The sequence below is a fragment of the Molossus molossus genome, unplaced genomic scaffold, assembly GCF_014108415.1.
Source record: "Molossus molossus isolate mMolMol1 unplaced genomic scaffold, mMolMol1.p scaffold_m16_p_4, whole genome shotgun sequence".
NCBI classification, from domain to species: Eukaryota; Metazoa; Chordata; class Mammalia; order Chiroptera; family Molossidae; genus Molossus; species Molossus molossus.
This window is the reverse complement of record NW_023425377.1, coordinates 98,727,925-98,754,398: the sequence shown is the minus strand read 5'-3', so window position 1 is coordinate 98,754,398 and position 26,474 is coordinate 98,727,925. Positions and strand designations below refer to the sequence as shown.

The window sequence follows — 26,474 nt, the reverse complement described above, 5'->3', positions numbered from 1 at the left end:
AAGTGATGATAACTGAAACAGTGCAATATTGGTAGAGAAGCAGACACACCAAACAATGAAACAGAATTGAGAGCCCAGAAATAAACCCACACATATAGAGTCAAATACTTTTCAACAAAGGAACCAAAGACATGCAGTGGAGAAGAGAAAGACTCTTCAATAAATGGTGCTGGGAAAGCCACATGCAAAAGAGTGAAACTAGACTATTTGTCCCCATATACAAAAATTAACCCAAAATGGATCAAAAACCTAAATACAAGACCTGAGACAATAAATTACAGAGAAAATGTAGGTACTAAATTTATGGACCTTGGTCTTAGAGAAGGTTTTAAGAATTTGACCCAACGGCAAAGGAAGTAAAGAAACAAATAAATGAATGGATTATATTAAACGAAAACGCTTCTGAACAGCAAAAGAAACCTACAACAAAACAAAAAGTTAACCACTGAATGGGAGAAGATATTTGCAAACAAGAGCTCTGACAAGAGGTTAATATGCAAAATATACAATGAACTCATACAACTCAACACCAAATAAGCAATCAATCCAATTAAAAAATGGACAGAGGACCTGAACAGACAATTCTCCCAAGAAGAAATACAAATAGCCAACAGATATATGAAAAGATGCTCAACTTCACTAGCTACTAGGAAAATACAACAGACTGACAAACTTCAGAGGGAAGAGGGGTGGGGGAGGCAGGAAGAGATAAACCAAAGAACTTGTATGCACATATAAATAAACTATGGACACAGACAACAGTGCTGTGAAGGCAGGGGGTGGGAGCAGGGAAGAGGGAGTCAATGGGGGAAAAAATGGGAGACACCTGTAATACTTTAAAAACTAAAAATAAATTAAATCTAAAACAACCAACTACAGTGATATACTACTTCACACCTGTTAGCATGGCTATTATCAACAAGACAATAATTACAAGTGTAGGAGAGGTTATGGAGAAAAAGGAACCCTCATTCACTGCTGGAGGGAATGTAAACTGGTACAGCCACATATGGAAATCAGTATGGATATTCCTCAAAAAATTAAGACTAGAGTTACCATATAATCCAGCAACCCATCTCCTGGGTATCTAACCACACAAAAAAATTGAAAACATTGATTCACAAAGATATATGCTCCCCTATGTTCATCACAGCATTATTTACAGTAGGCAAAATATAAAAACAACCAAAGTGACCTTTGATGGATGACTGGATAAAGAGGACATGGTACATATGTACAGTGGAATACTACTCAGCCATAAGAAAAGACGAAATACCAACATCTGAGACAACATAGATGGACCTTGAGAATAACATACTAAACAAAATAAGTCAGATAGAGAAACTTAAGAACCATATGATTTTACTCATAGTGGGATATAAAACTGAAAACAAATGAACATATAAGAAAAGCACAAAAACCCACTGACCCGCATTTTAAGAGTCAAAGCAACAATAGGATTTTTCACCTCTTTCTGCGTCCATCCCCACAACTGAGTCACTCCTCAAATGTTTGGAAAGAATAAAATATACATTTTATTTATAATGTGTGTGTAATATACATAATCATAATGCAGTTCTCAAATGAGGAATAAAGTTTCGCATATTATTATTGATACTTTAGATTTTTCATATGATCAGACTGGGTCAGATCAAACCCAGGGATTTCACCAGCAGCTCACTGTCCCTCCTGGTACATTGCCATTTCGAGGCATTCTGAGAGTCGGTAAACTAAACTTGCCTTTTTGGTGCAGTTCTTGGTTTTTCTTATAGGAGAAATATGGTTGTTTACAAGAATCTTCTACCGGATTATAGTTTTCTGTGCTGTTGGAGAGTGTCATGCACTCAAACAAGAAAGTCCACAATGATCTTTCCTCTACTTCCTATCAATTTAGGGAGGTAGTACAGGGTGCAGGGGGTCAAATATTTGGTGAGGAAGATGATTTGACTTCGAGTGGTTGGTATACAACGCAACATACAGATGATGTATCATAGAAATGTATACTTGTAACCTATATAATCTTCTAGTCAATACCACCACAATAAAATTAATTTTTAAAAAGTAGTAGATTTTTACTTTATGCATCTCTATTTCCAGCCCCCCCCCCCCCATGCAATCAATTACATTTAATCACTTTAAATAATGTGCTCATTACTGGTATTTCTTGAATGATCAATATTAGATATTTTCTATTGGGTTTCTCTATGAAAAATGATCATTTGCTTACATAATTTCTAATTTTTATTCTTTTTAATATGTTGAAAGTTATGTAATTATTTTAAAGCTTTTGTGGATTAGATTTGCAATTTTAATTACTTATTTAATTCTTGGCCCTAAGTTCTTGGGAAATTAAAAAAATTTTATTTAACTTTAATTTTCTGAGCTCTAGATTGATTTTTTATTGTTTACATTTTATATTTCAACAATAGTTGTCAAAATTGCCATTTAACACTGAAGGCTTGTCATTTCTTTTCTTTTTTTTTTTGTTTTTTTGTTCAGATAGAGTGGGAGGGGGAGAGAGAGAGAGAGAGAGAAACATCGATGTGAAGGGACACATCCAGTGGTTGCCACCCGCACGACCAACCAGGGCCGGGGACAAACTGCAACCAAGGTACGTGCCCTTAGCGGGAACTGAACCCGGGGCTCTCTGGACCGCAGGCTGACGCTCTAACCACTGAGCCAAACTGGCCAGGGCAGCTTGCCATTTCTTTTAAATCATTTTATATTTCAGAAAGGTCATAAATTTCAGTTTGAATAATTTGAGATGTGGGGCAGGAAGGAAAACAATACAGTAAATTAATGTCTTCCATTTTATTAAATATATGAATTACTAAAATTTTTAAATTTATTGCTGAAAGTTTAAAATGATGTTTGTATTTTTTCATATTCTTTATCATATGATGACTATATTTGTCTGTATTGAAATTTAAGACACAACTGTAAGAAAGAATTACAAGGAAAACAAAACTTAATCCTCAAAATTACTATTCATCTCTTAGCTATTTAAGTTGTTCATTTATTGCTTGTTAAAACTCCTTTCTTCCTGTTTCAGTAATTTATTTTCAAAGTTTTATTAAAGCATTTAATGGATTGTTTAGCAAATTAATAGCAAAACCTCAAGTTCGTCTAGGTCTTGCTGAACAACAAGGCAATTACTCCATCCCGTTTTAAATCTCAGCTGTATAGCTTTAAAGACAATGTAAGGTGAGACAGTGGGGTGGCCCAACCTCTGACAGTAAAAGAAATTGCCTGAAATCACCATGGAAATGTTTCCTGTTTCAGGAACTGGATCCATTTCCTGACTCTCTCTGAAGTGTTCTTTCTTCCATCCTGAAGAAAGATAACAAAAATCAGTCTTATCTCACCTCGATTTTAAGAAGAAACATGCATTTCCTATGATAAGAACAGGAGAAAATGAGTTTAACGTATTTAAAAATCTATATCCTAGTATCATTTTCATTAAAATATCACTCTTTACTATGGAATTTTCAACACATAATTATTTACAAATATGACTTCACAAAAATGTAACTTATAGCTCATAGCTCATTTTTTAAAATTATTTGGAAAACTTAAAGATGGTATAAAATAATAACATCTGATTATATGATTTGTATACATTTTAAAAGATTTGCATTGAACTAAATTACAGAGGCAGTTTTGGTGAATTCTCACTCACTGTTGTTTTCATATTATTACTCAAGAAATGTTCTGAACTGGAAACGTGGTATAACCCTTTTCTAATATGTCAGTGAAAAAGAAGATAAGAAAAATGTAATTCTGTGGGCAATATAATAAGTAAAGATATCTTTTTAAAGATAAAGGACAAAGTAAATGGACATTTGGTCTGTATCTTTCTACCTATAAAGAAGGTAGGTTCAGAGCTAAATTATTCTTTTAATGTAACATTTATTTTTATAGGTTTAAAATATATATTTAAAAATGGGTCTATTTTCATAGTTTATATTGAATACAACATGGCACAATACATATATACACATTATTTGGCTAGTGTCCTTTCATGAAATACTTGTAAGAAATAGAGTGTAGGTCATTTGCAATAATAATTAACCAGTAAATATACACTTTAAAGAAGGTTGATCTAATAGGTACAGTGTAATGTTTTTCGGGGTAGGCTTTCTATGTGGAACACATTTATGTGTGAATTACAATAAAGTTTAAAAATAAAAATTCAAATAATTATCCCATAAACAGCCTTATAATTTTTGGAGATTAATCTATCACACTTCATAGTAATTTTTTTCAGTCAATAGAATTCTTACAAAACCTATTCAACCTGTCTTTCAAATAAGGTGCTTGCTTCTGTGCTGGTAAAAGGACAGAACTCATTCAAAATGAAATGTCATCATCTTCATTGTGAGATTATGTACTACAGAGAAAGTTCAGTGCATAAAAAAGCATGACACTGTATTGAACCAAATGCAGATAGTCCAACAATCATAACATTAATATAATTTTTGCTTTTATGTTAACATTTTTAAAATATTTACAAAATAGTAAGCTATTCACAGGGACAGATTATATATGCATACTTAGAAATGGATTCAGTAAAACCTGTTTAGCTCTTCAGCTACTGTCCCCCAAAGAAAAATGTGTAGCCCTGGCTGGGTGGCTCAGTTGGTTATTGTTCCATACACCAAAAAATCATGGATTCGATTCCCAGTCACGGCACATATGTTTCTCTTTCTCAAAAATCAATTTTATATATATATATATATCTCCTTTGATGAGGATTAAAAAAAAAGAAATGTATAAAATCTATGTTATCAAAACTCATGTCTCACTACTAAAGAAAAAAATAAACATTTAAAGAAGAGAAGGGAATTATATTGTTTCTGACATTCCATCTCATTCAAATTATTTGACCATTTTTCTTAAAGTTTAGCTTTGGTTCCTCTTTATCTAATTGACTTGCAACAATAAAAACATTTAAAAAAGTCAAAACAACAACAACAAAAAAGCAATTTTGGCCTTGACTGGGTAGCTCAGTTGGTTCGAGTACCATCCAATATGCCAAGGTTGTGGATTTGATCCCCAGTGAGGACACATACAAGACTTAACCAATGAATGCATAAATAAGCGGAAAAACACATCGATATTTCTCTGCCTTGCAAACATTAAAAAAAATAAAAACAAGCAATTATATGTTTACAGACTTCATTTCTCTGAATTCTGATCATATTACTAAAGCAAATGTAGATTATGAAATAAATAATCAATATGAAGTGAATAATCAAGCAGGAAAAGAAAATTAATTTTATAACATAGGACTGAAGTGAGAGACCAGAAGTTCAATTTTAATGGCAATGGTTTAAAAGCCACATTCACAGACTGTCTTTAGACATTTGATGGACTTTTATGTAAAATTTGAAAGAGTGTGTTGCTTCAAAAGGAAGAACCAAATTCTAAATGACTGGAAACTGTAAGGAGGCAGAGTTAAGCTTATTAGTCAAAATTAAAAAGACTACCTTATGAAGAAGTCTCTCTGTTTTCAAAGTTAAAAAAAAAAAAAAAATTAGATATCCAGATGTCAGATAAATTATAGAGGGGCATATATATACTTTGAGTATTTAAACAAATGTTTTTGTTTTGTTTTTCTGATCTTTTAAATTATGAGTCTATTAATCATTAGTTGAAAGGGACCATTTGAGCAAATATTCTCCACAACTACTTAAAGAATCTAGAGTATAGAATATACTCTATAAAAGAAGTAAGCCCCATCTTTCCATGACATTCATTAGTGTGTAAAGTGATGTCATGATTGAAATGAGCTTTTCATCTTATTAAAGAATGGTTTACACACTAAGGCACTAGGGTCAGCTTTTTTTTTTTGCCCCAGGGGAAGAATCATTTAACTTCATGTGTTACTTGATAAGAAAAACAAATGTAATCTTATTTTTTCCCTGAGCTAACTGACTCACTGTTTTTGTAAAATAAAGTTAAGAGAGAATATCATTGCTTTTATACAAACTATGTTAGGGTAAAATCAACACAACTAATTCTTAATTCCAACTGTGCACACTACCTCTTACTGAAGTTGATCCACCATGAAGTGTGGGTCCATATAACTTACATTTCCTGACAGACACCATAATTGTCCAATTCCTTTAGTGCATTAGCTTTCAATTCAAACAACTTTTTGCCAATCTCTATTTACTTGTTTTTCAACCTCACTTGAAACCTTTGGTCTTGATATCTAGTTTGATTTTTCCATTATTCAAATTTATGCCTTTCACAACAGACATTCAGTCCTTGCCCCAGGGGTTCTCAGTGCTCACTGGTACCCAGACCAAAACTAGCCAGGATTCCAGCTCATTTGCAAGGAGCAGGAGAACAAAGACACAAACCACCTAGTCCTGTAATTACCAAATGTCTAGAGTTTTTTTTTTTCTCTTGTGTTCTGAAGGTATTTGGAATTTAACAATCTACAGATTTATTTTTAAGTCAGCTAGTTTAACCTAATTTGATATTTTTATGAACTGATAAAACATTTTTTTTAGCAGAGTAGAAGCAATTCATGTAGCTTTGAATTATTTTCTTTTATTACAATAATTGACTACATTCTGACTTAATCCTCTTAATTTCTAGATGGAAAAATGAGAAAGGTCAAGTGATTTGCTCAATGTCACAGAACTGCCAAATAATAAAGGGGAAAAAAAAATGATTCTCTTGGCCACATATTCAACAGTCATTCCACACTTAGAGTAACTCTTTGAAACTGTTAAATATCCCTAGTGAATTTCTATTCAAAACATTATGAAAATTTGAAAAACATTGAATATAAAAATGTGTGGTTTTATAGTTTTCATCAAATGTAAACCATAGAAAATTTTCTATATGAAAATAAAGGTAACATTTATTGATCACTTTTAAACATGATTCATTTAATCTGCATAATAATGCTATGTTATGGTAATACCATTATACAGTGAGGTCAACAAGACTTAAAAGGAGTAGTAACATGGTTCATATGACTGTAAAAGCTGAACATTATTACATCCAGGTCTGGTTGACCTCAAAGCCTTTTTTCTTAGTGTCTCTAATACACTGTCTCTAAAGAGAAACCTGTCTTCGGTTTATGACTGAAATGTTATCAGCTCCACTTTTATTGTGACACTGAAAGACATAAATACATTTTTCTTTTGTCAAAAGAAAAAATGAAAATTTCTCTAATGTGGTCTTTGTACTTTAATATGCTTGAATCAAAATTTCTGCTATGACGATTTTCTAAAATAGGCTAGATTAAGGCAAATCAGCCCGTAAATTCCCATAACTACTTATGCTTTGACTAATATGAGCTACACTGTTTATGACATTTTAATAAATGAAAAGGAAAATAGAAGGAGATAAATTGAATATCTCTAATTAAGGAAAAGAGCAGTTGTATTGCTTGGGTTATAAGCAGTGAACTCAATTAAAAATTAATGAAAGTAGTTTAACCTCATTGTCTTTTAAAAAAAAATGTTCCAATAAGAGAGATAGCCATTGATTAAATTGTTGAATACATTATTATAAGATCTACTTTTATTAATATTGCAAAGCAAGACTAAAAGGATATAATATATTGAGTATGTTCACAAATAGCTCAACCTTTACATATATTTCCACATTGCTATAAAATATATTCTGGGATCCCAACCTAAGCATTCCAATCCAGTACAAAAGAAACCTTGCTTTATTTGCCTTGATTCATGATAAACTAAACAAATCCTCAATGAGAACAATTATTAACATTCTACTGAGTTTGATAAAATAAACACTAGCTTTTCAAGTGTTCCATTATTCGCTTTTCTATGTATCTTAATGGACTCTAATTGTGACTTTTGGATCAAAATAAATGCTATTTAAAAGAGAGAGAAAGCTAGAAATGAAAGGAAAGCACAAAATCAATGCTTTTAATACTATTTGTGGGAAAGAATCACTTTGATTTTTGCTCAGTATATATATATATATTTTTTTAACCAGTAGATAGTTTTCAGCCCATGAAACCCTCCAGTAAGGCTTGGCAAGACCCAAACTGATCTAAATTCTATTCAAGGAGATGAGCCACTGATCACACACATGTGTACTTTGACAATGTCAAGTTGCTATAAAACATTCTCAATGGTTATTTTTAATTTCTGTAATATTAGCAGCTTGGTAATATATGATATGCCAACTGGTACCTGTCCAAAGACCACATTTTGAATCATAATGCCTTAGAATTCAGTTTCTCAATGGTTTTGAATGCCATGGCACAGTGTTTAACATTATGGTTGAAAAATACACATTTCTTGATTTTTTGTTGTTGTTGTTATAAGTGATAGTTAAAACTTAAACAAGTATTTACTGAGGAAATATTTCAGACTTAAATGCTTATGTTTACATGTTTGTCAAAACTTCAAAATATGTGTTTCCAGTAGTTCAGTACCTATCTAGAAGTGTCTACATACCGCCCTTGGGTAAATCCACAATGCTGCCTAGTTCAGTGCCCAAATTGAGTGTATACATCTTAGGTCACCTCATTTATCACATACTTCTTTCTACCTTCATTACAATACTAATGCCACTTTGTCTTCATTCACAGCTATGCATATTACATACTGCATTTGCATTCAAAGTTATGCAAAAAATCAAATATTTACTTTTATGTCTTATTGATATTTAATTACCTTGCCTTTTCAGTGCTTTTGTTATCCATGCAACTAGGCCTGGTAGTCCTTTGATTATTAAGTCTATTTTTAACTTGAAAGAGAGGATATTTTACATATCAAGTATAATTATGCTCTATACATAGGTTTATATATGATTATTCTTGCCAATTATACTCTGTTATTTTACTATCTAATAGTCCTGTTATTTTACAAAGTTGCTTAGGTTTTTAAACTTCCCTAATATAAATCAAGCCTTATTATTTATCTCTGGATAGATTCCATCAATCTATCTGTCTATATCATCTGTGTATCTATCTCTTACCTATCTAATGTATCTATCATCTATCTATCTGACTATGTGTGGACATGTGTATGTGCATGTATTTCACCTTTTCTTGATTTATTTTCTATTTAACTTTGAATCACATTTTTACTTTCATTAATATAGTATACATTTTTCCTCTATTATATCTTCATTTCAAATTGCCCATTCATCAGTTTAGTCTGTAAAGGGACTAAACAAAGAAAGCCTGGGTGTCATCTGACCATGATAATAATAAAGCAGTAAGAATTAATTTAATTTAAATTTAATATTAAGGAAATGGAGCAGATTACCAAAGTCTGAGGTTTAGCTTTCTTGAAGTCATGATTAGGGAAAAGAATATAAAGATGCCATTATACACAGAATTTTAACCAATAGGATTAAAATGATAGCCAGGCTAGGGATATATCTTAAAACCCCTGTTCAGCAACATTTTAGTCTGACAAGGTCCAGATAGTAAATATCATAGGTTTTAAAGTCCATATGGTCTTTGTCTGCCATTGTGTTATGAAAGTAGCCATACATGTCAAATAAATAGGTGTAGCTATGCTCCAATAAACTTTTATTTATGTAAATTTGAATCTCAGATAATATTTATATGTCATGAAATAACATTCTTCTTTTATTAATTTTCAACCATTAAAATGCTAAAAGCATCCTGAGTTCCTGGACCACATACCAAAACAGGCAGTGGGCTAAATTTGGTCTGGGGCCCTTGTTTGCCGATCTTTGCTTTACAAGAACAAGAAGACATTTTAGAAAGAATCAAGTATCAGAAACAGCCAAATACAGCAGAAATAATATGCAACTTCACAGCAGACATTCTCATATTCATATTATTTATTTATTTATTTAATCCTCACCGAGGACATTTTTCCATTTTTTATTCATACAGAGTGGGAGGGAGAGAGAGGAAGAGAGAGAGAGAGAGAGAAACATTGACGTGAAAGGGACACATCGAGTGGCTGTCACCCGCACGACCAACCAGGGCCGGGGACAAACTGCAAATGAGGTACGTGCCCTTACGGGAACTGAACCCGGGTCTCTCTGGACCACAGGCGGACGCTCTAACCGCTGAGCCAAACCGGCCAGGGCTCATATTCATATTTTTATTACCAAACATAGCTTTGCACAGTATCTCTCACATAGTAAATGATCAATAATTGCTTCCCAACAAGAACTGAAGACTGATGATTGGAAATTCTGAAGCCACAGATGACTTTTCAGGACATCTCTTTTGGAAGAGAGAGGATTATGAAAACCAGTTTGAAGTCTGAACAATTCACAGAGAGAGTTCAGAACATGGAAATAAAGTTTTAGACAGCTGTGTAAAGTCTGAAGAGAATCTGGTAGATGATTAGACAGGAAAGTAGATGAAGCAATTTAACGTTTTATTGTTTGCTTCTTAAATTGCAGGAGAATGTGCATGTCTGAGAACTTGGAGACATAACTAACACTATAAATGAAATGTGGGGCAGATCTTTCCAAGGGCAAAGGACCGTGGACACATCTATATTAGGGAAGGATGAAAGGAGGGAATGGTGACAGAAACTTGTTGAATTGGATGCAAGGAAAACGGAGCTACTTGTGATAAATAACATTTGTGCCTTCCATCAATGATGCAAGATGTGCTGAAGGGGGGACTATGAATAAGAAGAAGAAGGAGAAGATGGAAGAGGAGGAAGAGGAGGGATGTAGGGAGGAGAGATGGGTATTTGGAGACTTAAGGGCAAAGTATTTTTAATAGGTAATCAATACAATAACTAAAAATGACAAAGCTCTATAGAAGATGAGTGGCTATATTAATCGATGTGACCTACTTACATTTAGCAAATCAAGTATCATCAACACTATTTTTATTGCTAAATCAAAACTTCCATCATCACTAGTAATATATCTTATATCCCTTTATAATTTTTGAAGAGGTTGATTCATACACATGAAATATGTAATTAAATGTGGGAATAACCCAAAGGAAAATAGATAAATTATAATGATGAACTAGAATTGTCTTTTTCTTATTGATGCTCATCCTCATCTAATATCTTATTAATCCCTTTCACTCTAAATAGTAGTATACATTTCTATAAAAAGTAACTGAATGATACTGATATAATTTCTGATAATTTTTCTCATCAGTATTATCTTAATCCTATTTTACATCTCTGGTATTTTTTAGCTTCTCTGTTATCCTATTAAATACCTAATGCATGTGAAAAACATTTCTCTACAATTTTTACCCACAGAGATCAATATTAATCTATGTAATCTTAAAAAATAAGAGTGCTACTGTAAAATCAGACCTAATAGACTATAATCAGAAATAATGGCATAAAGGGAAGCAAAGAAAATTCAGGCTGACTGTCAAGAAACTTTTAATGACTTTGTAAAAATGATTGTGAGTCTGGTCAGGGACATCCTATGGGGACAGCATACAAATAGGAAATAATTCCCAGCAGAGTCATTTATTTTACTGTTGTATAGTTTTGTAGCAAACAAAGAGGTGGGAATTGTTCTTGGTTCAGCAGTTGTTTGGCTGACAGTTAGGTGTCAGGCCACTCACAGTTCCTGTGATGTTGGCAGGTTTCATTGGTAGCTTTTACACAACAGCAAAGAATTTGTGAACAATTTCCACATATTCTGATTCTTCCGTCAACCCTTTTTTCTCGCCTCTTCATGTCTCTCAAGTACATATGTATATAGCGTTTAATTATCACAAAATAGGTTCTTGTCAAAGATGTTTACTATGCTTCAGAGAGAAACTATTGGCCATACCAAGTAATGTTTCAGTAAATTGATGAATGAAAGTACAGTACTGTCCTTTATTTCTGGGCATGTGCTGAGGGCAGATTTCTGCCCTCAGATTAGTGCTGCCTGCTTAAAGGTGCCATGGACATTACTCAGGATGACCCCACACGCAGTCACTGTAGAGTAATTTTGGTACCTTCCATGAAATGGAGTTGATTTTATACTTCCAAAACTACCAGAAGCATACATTAGATGCTTAGTTTTCATTTTTATTGTTTTTGTTTGTTTGTTTGTTCTTTGGCTTAAGTCCTGAAAGCGTGGACCCCTGTGCTGTGTAGACAACATTACTGCTCTGTGTTCTTGGAGTTCTGGCCGAACCTGACAACCTCTGGACGGGGTCTTAAAAGTCAGTAGACACTCCAGGTCCTCCCTGAATCAGATCTGAACTTTGGAGAACAAGAACAGCAGGCCACATACGGAGCTTCTCATTCCAGAGTGTTCTTGTTTTTACGTTATTTTCCAAATTTTATGCAAACAGGAAAACCACCTCTTATGGTTGTCTGCCCGAGAAGGGTTACATTGTTGAAGTGTTCATTTTAATCATTAAATGTCACCTGTGGTTTATCTTCTATAAGTATTATCTTCAAATGAAAAGAAAGAAATGCTTAGTGGTGTTGCTAATGAAAATTTTGTTGGTTGTCTTTCATGATTATTAAATACAAATGGTGAATGAAATTTCCGATGAAAAAATATGTTTTTATTTGAATTAGAGAACAGAGTATTCTAATCTAGCTTGAGTAACTAACCAGAGTATACAAATAAATAAATTAGTTATCAGTAATCAGTGATCAGATCTATATCATAAAACAAGTAAAATACAAAAGTCAGCGTTAATCATTATATCATCAGCATATAAATATGTATTTATCATTACACACATATTTTATGTACAGTTCAACAAATCTTTTCTTAGTGGTTTTTATAACTGTAAGTAAATAGAGAGAATTATAAAACCAATAGAGAAAAATCTAAAACAAAAATAATGAGCTAAATGACATTTCTTATACTTGTGATGTGTCTGCCAGTGAAAACCACAAAGGCTGACATGCCCTTCAATATTCATTTCTTGACAAAGTGTAGTAAAGGAAGAAATAGAAGGTTTTTTTTGGCCATCCAGCCCAAACTATGGATTATTGAACAAGAAGGCAGTTCTAGGATAAATCAGTAGAATAAAAAAGATTGGGCAGATTAAAGGACTTTATAAAATTTGACCTTGATGTCAAATTGAGAAACTTTCTGAATTAAGTAACCTTTCTGAATAACCACCCAACATTCACATTTATTTCTATAAACATTTAGTGAGCTTAAATATGTACTGCATACTATTGTGATTAATTTAACTCTTTCAATATATATATTTATTAATTATAATATTTAATTTTTGATGCTGAAAGTAGGAAAACATCAATTAATTTTATACAGAACATGGCCGTACCCATGTCACAATTTAAGGTACTCATTTTATTTTTCTAATTTCTAAATTATAGGATGAAGTCTGTCCCAAAGCTGAAGGAGATGAAGTTCAGAAATGTGTGTGGGCCTCAGCCGTCAATGTCAAAGACAAGTTCATTTATGTTGCACAGCCAACTTTGGACAGAGTCTTAATTGTGGATGTGCAGTCTCAGAAAGTTGTTCAGGTATGAATGATCCCTACTTTTGAAGGTATTTACTTTAATAGTCTTTACCAGGTAACTTGTGTGTTGCCCTTTGATTATCATTTATAATTTGTTTCATTACTTGGGTAACTGGAAAATATATACATTTTCTGCAAACACTCCTCTCTCTCTGCTCTTGAGCCTAATGAATTAAAGACATAATTTAAGTCTAGTACACTGCTGGTGGGAATGCAGACTGGTGCAGCCACTATGGAAAACAGTATGGTGTTACCTCAAAAAATTAAAAATTGAACTGCCATTTGACCCAGTGATCCCACTTCTAGGAATATACCCTAAGACGCCTGAAACACCAATCAGGAAGAATACATGTACCCCCATGTTCATAGCATCACTATTTAAAATAGCTAAGATCTGGAAACAGCCCAAGTGTCCATCAGTAGACGAATGGATAAAAAAGCAGTAATACATATACACAATGGAGTACTATGCAGCTGTAAGAAAGAAAGATCTCTTATCCTTTGAGACAACATGGAGGGACCTGGAAAGTGTTATCTTAAGTGAAATAAGCCAAGCAGTAAAAGACAAATACCACATGATCTCACTTATATATGGAATATAATGAACATAACAGTCTGAGAAATACGGTAGACCCAGAAACATGAAAGTAGGGCACAGACTGACATCCCCTAGAAGAGGGGGTGGAGGGGTAGGAAGAGATAAACCACAGAACTTATATGCATGTATGCATGATCAATGGACTTGGACAACTAAGCCGGGGATGGGGCCGGGGAAGGGGGATGGGGAGGAGGGTGTCAATGGGGTAAAAAAGGAGAAACATCTGTAACAAAAATAAATTAAATTAAAAAAAAGAAATAATTTAAATATTTTGTTTTCAAAAGTTTGATTCCATGAACACATGATAATACTAACATGACTAATTTCACAAAATCATCCTCAGAGTTGCTTATTCTGCCTAGAGCAAGGAGAGCCCCAGTTCGAGGCCGATTAAGATATCGCTGTGTATCATCCCAGAAACAGTATTATGTCTTTCTCATTTGATTTGTAACAAAGGTTGAGATAATGAAAGTCTATATTAGATAATAGTAACTTAATAGGTATTACTATAGTAATAATAAAAACAGTACTAATATGTACATAGGTCAATAACAGAGACAAATATCTCTAACAAATGTTCCCATGGACGTGGTTTTGGAAAACCAGCCTGGTCTGAGCCACCAAATGCTTTATTCCCTGCTCTTTCCAAGACTGTCCAACTTGGGACTCTACTTGAACTCAGCTGCACAAACACTAAGGGGAATGCAGGATTTGCATCTAGGCAATCTGGCTTCAGGATCTGGGCCCTTGACTATTGTGATTGATGGCTCTCAGCTCCAAAGAAACAAACTTATAAGATCTGTATTAATAGAAGTGACAACTGTGATGCTGGAGGCTAAGAAGGAGGCCAAGAGAGGCCTCTATCCAGTGGCACGTCCAGGTTCTTATCTCTACACAAGAAAGAGTTCAAGAATGGGACAGAAAGACTCAGTAAAGCACAGAGTTCTATTAACGTGACAGTTCACACTCAAATAAGGGAGTGTGGGCAGACTCTGGACGTGACTTGCCTCGAAAGAGTTCTGGGGACCAGACTTATATTTTGGACTAGTGGAGAGGAATTTGTGAGGAGGTGGATCTGGGAAGACTAGAGGTGGGGCAGGTGGGGCAAGTGAGGCACCACCTTCCCAATGGGTGCAGAGTTTTTTCCTTCTTTGGTCCTTTACAGAGTGTCATGGCTGCATACATGAGTACCGGTCTATTTCGTGCCTTTTTTATGTTTTTCTTTTAATCTTTTTTGTTGTTGTTGAATGTTTCTGTTTTTGCTGGCAATTTTGCTGTGTAGTGGCCCCCAAGCAGAGTACTGAAATGCTTGTGCAGAAAGGCAGTGCTGTGCCTAATGGTAAAGCTTTGTTCAAGCATGAGTTGTAGGGCTGTTTGGCCATGAGTTCAATGTTAATTAATAAATAATATACACTAAATAAAGTATCTTTGAACACAAACACGATTTAAACTTTTATGTATTGATCAGTTGATGAAAATATTGTGACTGGAGACTCATAGGAACCTAACTTTATATTTCCCCTAGGAACAGAGGTTCAGTATTCAGAAATTCAATGTTTGTGGTAATTTTATAGAACAACTACCACTAATAATGAGAACCAATATGTTTCACTATATCCTACTTAATTTATCATTAACAGCAGAAAGGATAAATTCCCGAAGTATATTCCAGAAAGAGATAATAGAAAAGGGGAAAGTTATCTTTTATTTCAAAATAAATGATGATGAGTGAGAATTTCCTATAGTATAATAAAGAATAATATATAGCCTGGCTGGTGTGGCTCAGTAGTTGAGCGTCAACCTGTGTACCAAGAGGTCACCAGATCAATTCTTGGTCAGGACACATGCCCAGGTTGTGGGTCTGATCCCCAGTAGGGGGCATGCAGGAGGTGGCCAATTGATGTTCTCTCTCATTGATGTTTCTATCTCTCCCTCTCCCTTCCTCTCTCTCTAAAATGAATAAAGAAAAATTATAATAAAAGAATAATATGTATGTATATAAATACACATTTATATGGTACTTTACTATATAATATGTAAGAAAAAATATAGTAAACCTTTAGATTTAGAAAGTACAATGAAACTCAATTGAAAAAAGTCATTACCTAAATATATTGATATGATACAACCAAACATCAAGGCAAAAGGAAGATATTTAAAATGGCAGATGAAATATGAGAATAACAGCAGTTTTCTCAATAGCAATAATGAATACCAAAATAAAGTGAAATAATAGTATTAGAGGACCAAGTGAAAATAAAATATATTCTGATACATAGTCAGTGAAAATATAATTCTAAAAGCAGAGCATAATTGTTTTATTGTATCAGATACACAAAACAGACTTTATCACCAACAGAAATTGGAACAGAACGATAAAAAATACCCTACTAATAAAATATGAGAATAAAAACATATATGATTTCTTACAATTTCATAAAGTGATTATTTCTATACTACTAGAAGAGATTGACATATGATTAAAGTGAGAAGCATGTGATACTTCTATACTTGATAAATCAGCAGACAAAATTGATAGCACGTGAATTGAACAACACTATTACTGTACTTGAACTAACTGACATACAGTATGTATTAACCTTTGCATCCAACAATGATTAAATATAAATTATCACTAAAATGTTTACTGTCTTAGTTCAGGCTGCTATAACTAAGTACAATGTAGCTTGTAAACAAAAGAAATTTATTTCTCACAGTTCTGAGTCTGGAAAGTTCAAGAGTCAGGTGCCAGCATGATCATGATCTGGGGAAGACCCTCCTGGTTCAGGGTCGATGCCATCTCTCTGTGTCTTCACTGGAGGAAGCCGAGGGATCTCTGTGGGGTCCAGTAGCAGTGCGAATTCCATGCATGAGGGCCTTATTCTAAAGACTGAACCACTTTCCCTATGCCCCACCTCCTGATACCACTGGGGGCTAGGATTTCAATATATAAATTTGGAGGGGACACAAACATTCAGACAATAGAATCCACTAAATGAAACATTTACTGGCAATACCATGTGCTAGGCTATAAATAAAATCACCAGACTTATTAATGAAACTATTTTGTACAAATTCTCTGTTGCATCTTAAGCTAACTTCAGCAACACCAAAATAAATTTATAATGTTACTATCAAGTAATACTGATAAATATGATTAAATCATTGAATCCAAGTAAGTCTGCTTTTGAAGCAATTTGGCTACCTTAGGAAAATGCATGATAAACTAAAAACAAAACATTTCACTACATAACTTTAGAATTTAACTAAAGAAATCACAGTAATCTACATGAAAGAAAGAAATTATAAGATTTGTACATTAATACAACGGAATTAATGTATAGAAGGTAAAGTTAATTTATTCCAGAAAGACTAATTAAAAGGAAACTCTTTGGGAATTTTGGCAGAGAACAAGAATAAAAGTTACAACACTTAGTATTAAATAAAAAGGATATAATCACTATCTTAGGAGAGAGTGAAAGGAGCTAAGAAAAAAATATTTTTAAAATGTTTTTATTGATTTTTTAAGAGAGGAAGGGAGAGACAGAAACATCTACGTGAGAGAGAGACATCCACCAGCTGTCTCCTGCACGCCCCCTACTGGGGATGGAGCCCACAACCCAGGCACGTGCCCTGACTGGAAATTGAACTGGGACCTCTCAGTCCATGGGAAGACGTTCCATCCACTGAGCTACATTGGCCAGGCAGAAGCTAAGAAAATATTAATAAATTTTGAAAACATAATTTTTTTGGAGAAAAAAAACAAATTAAAGTAAAAGTATAAGTGAGTAACATGTAACCCAAAAGGAATATAAGAGGAATACTTCTATGACAAATTAATGAACTGATTGAAGAATACTAAGACAAAAAATTCTGTCCCAGATGAGTTTAGAGATAAAAATTCTACCAAACTTTAAAGTAACATTTTTGCAGGTAATTCGATGAGGTCTAGTAATTTAAAAAGGTGCATCTTTGTTAACATGGTGGCTGACTTCTTGTTTTACTACAACTGCTCAAGAAATATTCTCTGTCCACCTCAGACTTTCTGCCCTGAAAGACAAATCTGAATCTTCTGTTGATGCATTTCGCTCCACGCCACCATTTGAGTCTGTTGCCTCACTTGCTAGGACTGCCTTCTGTGTGAAGAGCAGTGAGAACAAAGAATGACATACCAGATACACCTCTTTGGTAGGAAAAATGTGGGAAGTGAATTTTTGGAGTAAAAGGCAGAGACAGTGGTATGTCAGGGGTTTTCTCACACAACTCTGTGTGAGAGGTTCATGATGGAGTTGAATATTACTCTTCTGTCAATAAAAGGGAAAGGTCTTGAACTACAAGGACTACTGAATACCTCTTGAAAAAGAGAGTGAAGTAGCAGCTGAATGATTTGGACAAGTCTGCAACAATCTATCTATAGAAATTTAGAAATTACCTTACTTTGCAAAATAAAATTTTCCATACTGGATAGATTCAATCTAGTATTCTTTCTGATAGGATACTACTTCTTGAGGCCTGTCATTGACTGTAATTATAAACTTAAATTTTAGATATATACCACATTAGATTCTCTTCAAAATTACAATTTGCTTCTTTGAATTTGTCTAAATTCTATTATTTTTTTTGCAAGAGGGTGGGGAACCTTTTTTTCTGCCAAGGGCCATTTGGATATTTATAACATCATTCTCAGGCCATACAAAATTATCAACTTAAAAATCAGCTTGCTAGCCCAGTTGGCGTGGCTCAGTGGTTGAGTGTCGACCCATGTACCAAGAGGTTGATGGTTTGATTCCCAATCAGGGCACATGCCCAGGTTTGAGCCAAATCCCCAGTGGGTGGCATGCAGGAGGTGGCCAATTAATGTTTTCTCTCATCGATGTTTCTCTCTCCCTCTCCCTTCCAATCTCTCTAAAATCAATAAAAAAATAAAAAATCAGTCTGCTATATTTGGTCAGGCTAATTTGGTGAGGTGTGTTATTAACATAACATAGTATTGATTCTGTGGGCCTTATACAGCCCACCAACCAGATGTTCCCCACCCCTGGAGAAGTTCCATAAGACTACTACGTGCTGGGAAAAATAATGCATCAATATATTTGTTTTAACATTGCCTTAGAGTATATAAATTTTAGTCCTTAGAAGTATATGCTTAAAGGTGAATAATAAATATTTTAAATATTATTGCACTTGAAAATAATTCATCTCATAGGATTTCTAATTTCTCAAGTCTTTTTCTAATTTAAAAACACATAAGTGATAGATTTAACAGACTTAGATAATAAACTCTGTTTTATAAATTGGTAATTCAAGTAATTCAAGTTTTAAAGCTATTTAAAGAAATATTTCTAGCTACTTCAAAAACTAAATTTAGCCTTGGCCAGTTTGGCTCAGCAGTTAGAGTGTACAGTCTGAAGGGTCTCAGGTTTGATTCCTGGTCAAGGGCACATACCTGGTTTGCAGGTTTGATCCCTGGACCCTGTTGAAGTCATAAGGGAGGCAACCAATCAATGTGTCTCTCTCTGTCACATCAATGTTTCTCTCTCTCCTCTTCCTCCCCAACTTCCTTCCACTCTATATAAAAATCAATGGGAAAATATCCTTGAGTGAGGATTAACAAAAACAACAACAAAAACTAAATTTGAAAAACTTTGTGATTTAAAGTTTTATGTATATCCAAGGGCAGATCTCACTCTTAAAGTCAACTTGAAAATACAAAGTTGATTTTGTGAAAATAAAGCATCCTTTCCCAGTCTGACCTCTTGTTTGTATCCAAATTAAATTAGACTTCCTTATTATGTGCTGTACCTGGGTTATTTATTTATTTTAATCTGAGTATATTATACAGAGGCAACTAACAATATTTCTCATAATTGAACTTAATTGTCTCCCAAACATGACAGAAAATACTATAGAATTTTCTTATAGTGTGGATATAGAAATGGAATAGTGAAGTCCAAAATCATAATACCTTATTGTTAAAAAAATTTTTTTAAAGAACTCTGTTTGTTTAAATTTATTCTTTCAAGCTTTCATTTTCAACCCAATTAAAGTAGATCCCTAGTTCCTGGCCGCTATGGCTCAGTGGTTGAGCATTGACCCATGCATCAAGAGGTCACTGGTTCGATTCCGGGTCAGGACACATGCCCAGGTTGTGGGCCAAATCCCCACATGCAGAAGGTGGCCCATCAATGTTCTCTCTTGTCGATGTTTTTATCTCTCTTCCCTCTTCTTTCTTCTTTCGTTAAAATCAATAAAGAAAAAAAAAAGCAGATCCCTAGTATTTTATACAGACCTTATCTAAGAAATCATATTTCTGACTTCCTTTTGCATGCATTGACTGTGTGAATTGCTATTGAATACATATATTTAGGACTAAACCTTTAAAAAACTAAACAACCTTATTACACTTTATTATTAAAATAAATAATAATTTTTGACAACGTAAGATTTTTCTTTTTTTTTATCCTCACCCGAGGGCCTTTTTCCATTTCTTGTTCAGATAGAGTGGGAGGGAGGGAGCGAGAGAGAGAAACATGGACATGAAAGGGACACATTGAGTGGTCGCCACCCGCACGACCCATCTAGGGCTGGGAACAAACTGCAACCGAGGTACGTGCCCTTAGTGGGAACCAAACCCGGGTCTCTCTGGACTGCAGGCCGACATTCCAACTGCTGAGCCAAACTGGCCAGGGCAACAATGTAAGATTTTTCAAACTTCAAGATGAATTATTACCATCAGGGTATATTTGTTTTCAGTGCATACATCAGTTTCATTTCTATCTGCAGCTTCCAAAGTAAAAAGTCACAATTTTTAAATGGAATCTATAACCTTCGTGTTGTTTAAACATCAACTGGCTATTGCTTTTCTTATTATTAAAATTGTTGTAAGAGTGTCATCTAGGTGATGTTTTGCTCTATATGTGATTAACTAATAAACAACTGACCTCATTTTGTTTTCTGTGGAGCAGACTCGGGTTCTGCTTGGTTGCAGAAGTGGCTTATTGTGACACCTCGGGAGCATTCTTAAGTCTCATCAACAGTCTCCTCTAGCCATTAGCACATTATCTTGAGAATCTACATCATTAGTTTAAATTAGGTTCACTTAATTAGCCAGCTGGTTCTCTCCTTGTCAGACTGATAAACAAGCTGCGCCACACTGTTCCTTCATGTCAAGATGAAACCTCAAGTTCTGTGTGTTTTGGTTGCTATCACCAGTATTTCACCCTTACAATACAAGCCATCTTTAGAGAAGCTGATACAACTAGTCCATGACCAGTGTAACGTGCTTTTAAAATTTTTTGTATTGCATCCTCATAAGATATTGATGAATTTGTATGCCTACACATATATTGAGATTTTGAGGGAGTTACGGTTTACAGATCAAATGAACAAAGGAAAGAAAAACCCCCATAGTGTAAGTAAATTTCATCCTTAAACAATGTTTTAAAATATTGAAGAAAAATCTTTCTATCAATATAACTATAAAGCTGCAACAAGTAAAAAAATATTATATTATATAGCATATTTTAAACACATTTTTACAGAGCAATAAGAAATTAATTTATGATAACTTAACACTCTGAAAATGGTGTTTTCATGGATGATTAAGAAATAAAGAATCTGGGACTTGAAGATATAGATTATTACTATTAATTAGTTATAACAAAATATTAAGTTATTTAAAAGATATTTGTAAAAATGTTTAATAAATAAATAAATCTTCAAATAAAAGATTATCTTAATTAATTATCTTAATATCACCAGGCCAAGCATAGTCTACAATGTGTACAAAATTGTAATGTTTATAATTTGGAAATTTCCAACTTACAGAACAGACCTTTTATTTAAACAAAGTCTTACAGAATTGCTCAATAGGTCAAAATGATCTTCTATGTTCTATTTTGGTGAGGGTTAAAATCGCCTGCTATAAATAAGCCTCATTGCCATAGACTTCTCGAGGCAAAGTTTGAAAACAACTTTTCTAGTAAAACAATAATGTTGGTAAACAAATGCAAATTTATACTAAATAATAAATGAGCATTCTATGTAGGTTAATTTTGAGGTGAAAGATAAGCATATATAAAATGTGTTTTTACAGTTCCATATTCCTGAACATTGTCTTTTAACATGTCATTTTTCCTGATAAATAGTTTGTGGCTGCAGAAAACACACACTAATAGTCTCCAAAGTGGAGACTATACAACACAGGGAGGTGAAAGATGACTAGTTGTTAGAAGGGAATACTAGCATGTCATTCATAGTTCTTCTTCTCTTAACAAATCATATTGCATTGTAGAAATCTTTAATATCTGGACTGATATTAGAGGCCTGAATTCATCTGTATGTTGGGCATTGATGTAACACATAGGGCACACGGGGGTATCTTGAAAGTGGGAGTTTTACAACAGGAGAGATTGACATCGATACCCTTAGTATTAGCTCACGTTTTTCCCAATGAAATGGGGATAACAATAGTGCATACATCAAAAAAAGATTATTGTGACAATTAACTTAAAATACTTTTATTTGTAAAATATCTATTTGTAATATAATATGTGGTCATAATAAGCCCGATATAGAATATAATTGTTTTTATTAAAATAATGACAATCTTAATAAGTTTGGGCATTTTCAATTTTGCAATTTGCTTTTCCCAATTAGGTAGATTTAGAGATTCATTCATTACATAGTGAGTACTATTATTCACAAGTAGTGTTCTCAGTGTGTACATTATACACTGATCTTAACAAATTCAAAATGCTTCCCTTCTTGGAGTCTAGAATCAATTGGATGGAGAGAGACAATGAAAAATAAGAATGCTGACAATGAGAATTATGGAATAGGTAAGGTAGCAGTTTTTATTGGGAAGGTAAAAGGTTCGAGGAAGGCCACGGGGGATTGGGACAGCCAAGGATGAGGGAAGCACACAAAGGTTGTTTACAGAATGAAATAGGGTGGCCAGACTGCCCAGCGACAAGGGGAGTTCTGAGTACAGTAGGGGTCCAGAAAGCTGACACTGAGCCAGGGAAAGACCATTTCAGGAAAAGCCTCCCAAGAGGCCTAACTGTGGCTCCTTGGATGAACAGCAAGGAGGCCAAACGCATGTGAATTGAAGACATCGGGGAAGAAGGGTAGGGGAGGGTGTTTGAGACAGAAGACAGGGACTGGCCGGCCAGGTAGTGCCTGGTAGTTATTATAAGACCTTTTAGGTTTTACTTTCAGGGACATGAGAAGACACTGTTGTGTTGTAAACAGATCAGTGTTATGACCTGTCACATCCTTACCCCCCAAAATAAAATCACTGTGACAAATCTGTGAGAGAGCCGATAAGTATAGTTAGAAGTTGGAAAATGTGCAATGAGGTTACAGGTGTAGAGGCTCCGTGCATGGTGGCTGGGGAGGAGCTGGACAGTGGTCAGTATTTGGACTACAGATCCAGCTGTGTTTTCTGAGGACACAAGGTATGGGGGAAGGAGGGCAGTCAGGGATAATAGACTCTTTGTAATCCTTTTCATATAATGAGGAGAAACGTTTTTTTAATATGAATTTTTTTGTGTGTTTTTTTTTTATTGATTGGTCTTTTAGAGACCAGGGGAGAGAGAGAGAGAAACACCGATGTGAGAGAGAAACATCGATCTGCTGCCTCCTGCTGGGCATGTGCCCTGACTGGGAATCGAACCAGGACCTCTCAGTCCGTGGGATGACTGACACTCAATCCACTGAACCACACCGGCAGGCTAGAGAAACATTTTAGCTATTTCATTACACAGAAATTTACAGGTTTAATTGTGGAATAAATTCTTTAAAAAGTATCAAAAATAGTTCCTTTTTCTTTTACAAAAGCGAATAGTTCAAATTTATTGATCATTTGGAGTAATCTCCAGAATCTACGAGCAGACATTTTGTAAAATCCAACACATGTAATTTATTCCTTTCAAAAGTGGATGATGTAATAGGAAAATACCTGTTTGTTTGTTTTTTTCTATTTTTTTTTTTTCCTGAGTAAAAATTGTGTCATGACAAAATTATCCTGAAGAAGTTTGCTTGGAAATATTTTTGTTGTTGTCATGTGATTTTGAAAACCATGTAAATGTTTCCTCTGTAAAATGTGTTCTATCTGCACACTTGAAAACTTTTAAACAGGTTTTTTCTAAAACTTAAACATTTCCAAGTCAACTGTGTTCAATGTACTTTCTTTCCTTCATCTTGAGCTGCATGTCTGTCAGTTCTGATATGCTTTCAGTTCTGATAAACTGAGTAAAACACCAAATCATAGACATGTTGAAACACAAAATGTCTAAACATGTTGGAGACCACTGAGCAGACATTTTAAAAATTCTGAAGTTGTTTTGAAAATCGATTGATATTTTTCTCTCGCAAACACATGTATCTTACTTGATTTGAAAGCAATTAATCACAGATTGCTTTTGAACCTCCTGGAACATTTTTTTATGCATTAACTTCAAAAAATAGTGTCTGATGCACTGGCCGGTTTTGCTCAGTGGTTAGAGAGTCGGCCCGCGGACTAAAATGTCACAGATTCGATTCCAGTCAAGGGCATGTACCTCAGTTGCGGTTGTTCCTGGGCCTGGTCGGGGTCGTGTGAGAGGCAACCAATTGATGTGTCTCTCTCACATCGCCGTTTCTCTCTCTCTGTCTTCCCCTCCCTCCCACACTATCTGAACATAAATGGAAAAATATCCTTAGGTCAGTATTACAAAAAAAAAAAAGTATCTGTCTTCCCATTTATAAAAATATTCATACTTTAAGGCTCAATTAAAGCATTATTTCTATCCTTATCCCTCATCCTGTATTATACATCTTCCTCTGCTATTTCATGGCATTTTGTCCTTATTTTTATTTTGTGACATGCATCAAGGTATTTTAAGTTCTTCTTTCACTCTCCAGCTATGAATTTGCCAAGGACAAAGACTGTGCTTATTTACTTTCTCTTTTAGGTTTCAATTTTATCACATGCTAAGTAATGTTATTACATCTTGAACTCTGAAACACTGTGATGCTAACTTATAAAAATATCTCTAGTTCAATTAGTTTATCTGATAGTAGTAGTAGTATTTCCATAGTAATTATTTACCAGGCACACCCTAGGCAGTTTATATTTACTAACTCACCCATTATTCACAATGGCCTTTTATAATATTTAATTTTGTTTTTGTTTTTTAATTTATTTTTAGAGGGAGAGGAAAAGAGAGATAGAAACATTGATGACAGAGAACATAGATTGGCCCGCCTCCTGCATGCCCCCCACTGGGGATTTGGCCCACAACCTGGGCCTGTGCTCTGACTGGGAATCAAACCGGCAACCTCTTGGTGCATGGGTCAATGCTCAACCACTGAGCCACACTGGCTGGGTTACAGTGAACTTTTGAAGTTGCTGTCATTACTGTCTTCTTTGTATTGGAGAGGAAAAAGAGCCACAGAAAAGTTTAGTAACTTCCTAGAGTATCATTATTATTATTATTATTATTATTATTTTATATTTAAGTAAACACACTAAGATTTGAAGTCCACTTTGAAGTGCATGCTCATAAGAAGGTGTATGTTACCTCTCAGTGATTCTCCACCAGGACTGTACTGCTCATACAGATGATACTGCATATATTTCAGCCCTTAAATTTCTTTCCATCTTCCAAAATAGAGAGACAGAGAGAAAAAAAGAGTATTTCTTATACATGAAGCATAAATAGGAGGGCAACATGTACATGCATTGTCAGGAATTAAACTGTCAACTAGCAGACATGGTTTATTACGTGCAGAGAGGTTCCCACGTTGGAAAGAAACACAGACTATCAAATACCCCAGCCCTACTGATCACTGGCTAGATGACTCCTGGGAAGGCACAGTCTCCGTTTTCTTATCCTGTTTTATGCGGATATTAATATAGCCGATGGATTGTGATATGCCCATATGAGACAGTGCTTATGAAGGGGCCTGGTGATATAATAGAAAAGAACCTATGAGTGCTGGACATTTTACTGAAATTGTTCTCGAATAGTTAAAGGTATTTAAAGATCTTTGCTCTTTTTATAACTGTTTCTGAACAATAGAATAAAAATGAGATCTTTATTATTGTTGCTTTTTTGTTTGTATTGAACTATTTTATCTATAACATTTTAAAGATCTAAAGATTATTCCATTTTAAGCTGCATGCAAAATAGGCTGGCCATTATAATCATACATAGATCACGTTTAACATGTTAAGGGGAAAATGGAAAAAAAATCAAAGAAAATCTTATTGCTCTGTTATTAGTGTAATAATTAATAATGGCTTCTTTTTTGGTATCTGTGCATTGAAATAATCGATTAGTATATGAAGAATTTAGATGAAACATCTGGTGTGCATTTGAGTACAATTAACAAAATACCAGACTAGTCCTTAAGCAATAAAGCTATTTAATTATTTCAAGTAACATAAATTCTAGGGATAATTATTCTAGGTTT

The 26,474-nt window shown here is 34.2% G+C and overlaps 1 protein-coding gene across 1 annotated transcript in view; it reads left to right on the top strand.

Moving 5' to 3' along the window:
* FSTL5 (follistatin like 5) overlaps nt 1-26,474 on the top strand; it is a 700,938-nt gene that overhangs the window by 612,781 nt on the left and 61,683 nt on the right. Inside the window, exon 13 of the mRNA XM_036241790.1 lies at nt 13,272-13,421. Coding sequence (XP_036097683.1) covers nt 13,272-13,421 — 150 coding nt within the window. The remainder of the gene's footprint in view (nt 1-13,271; nt 13,422-26,474) is intronic.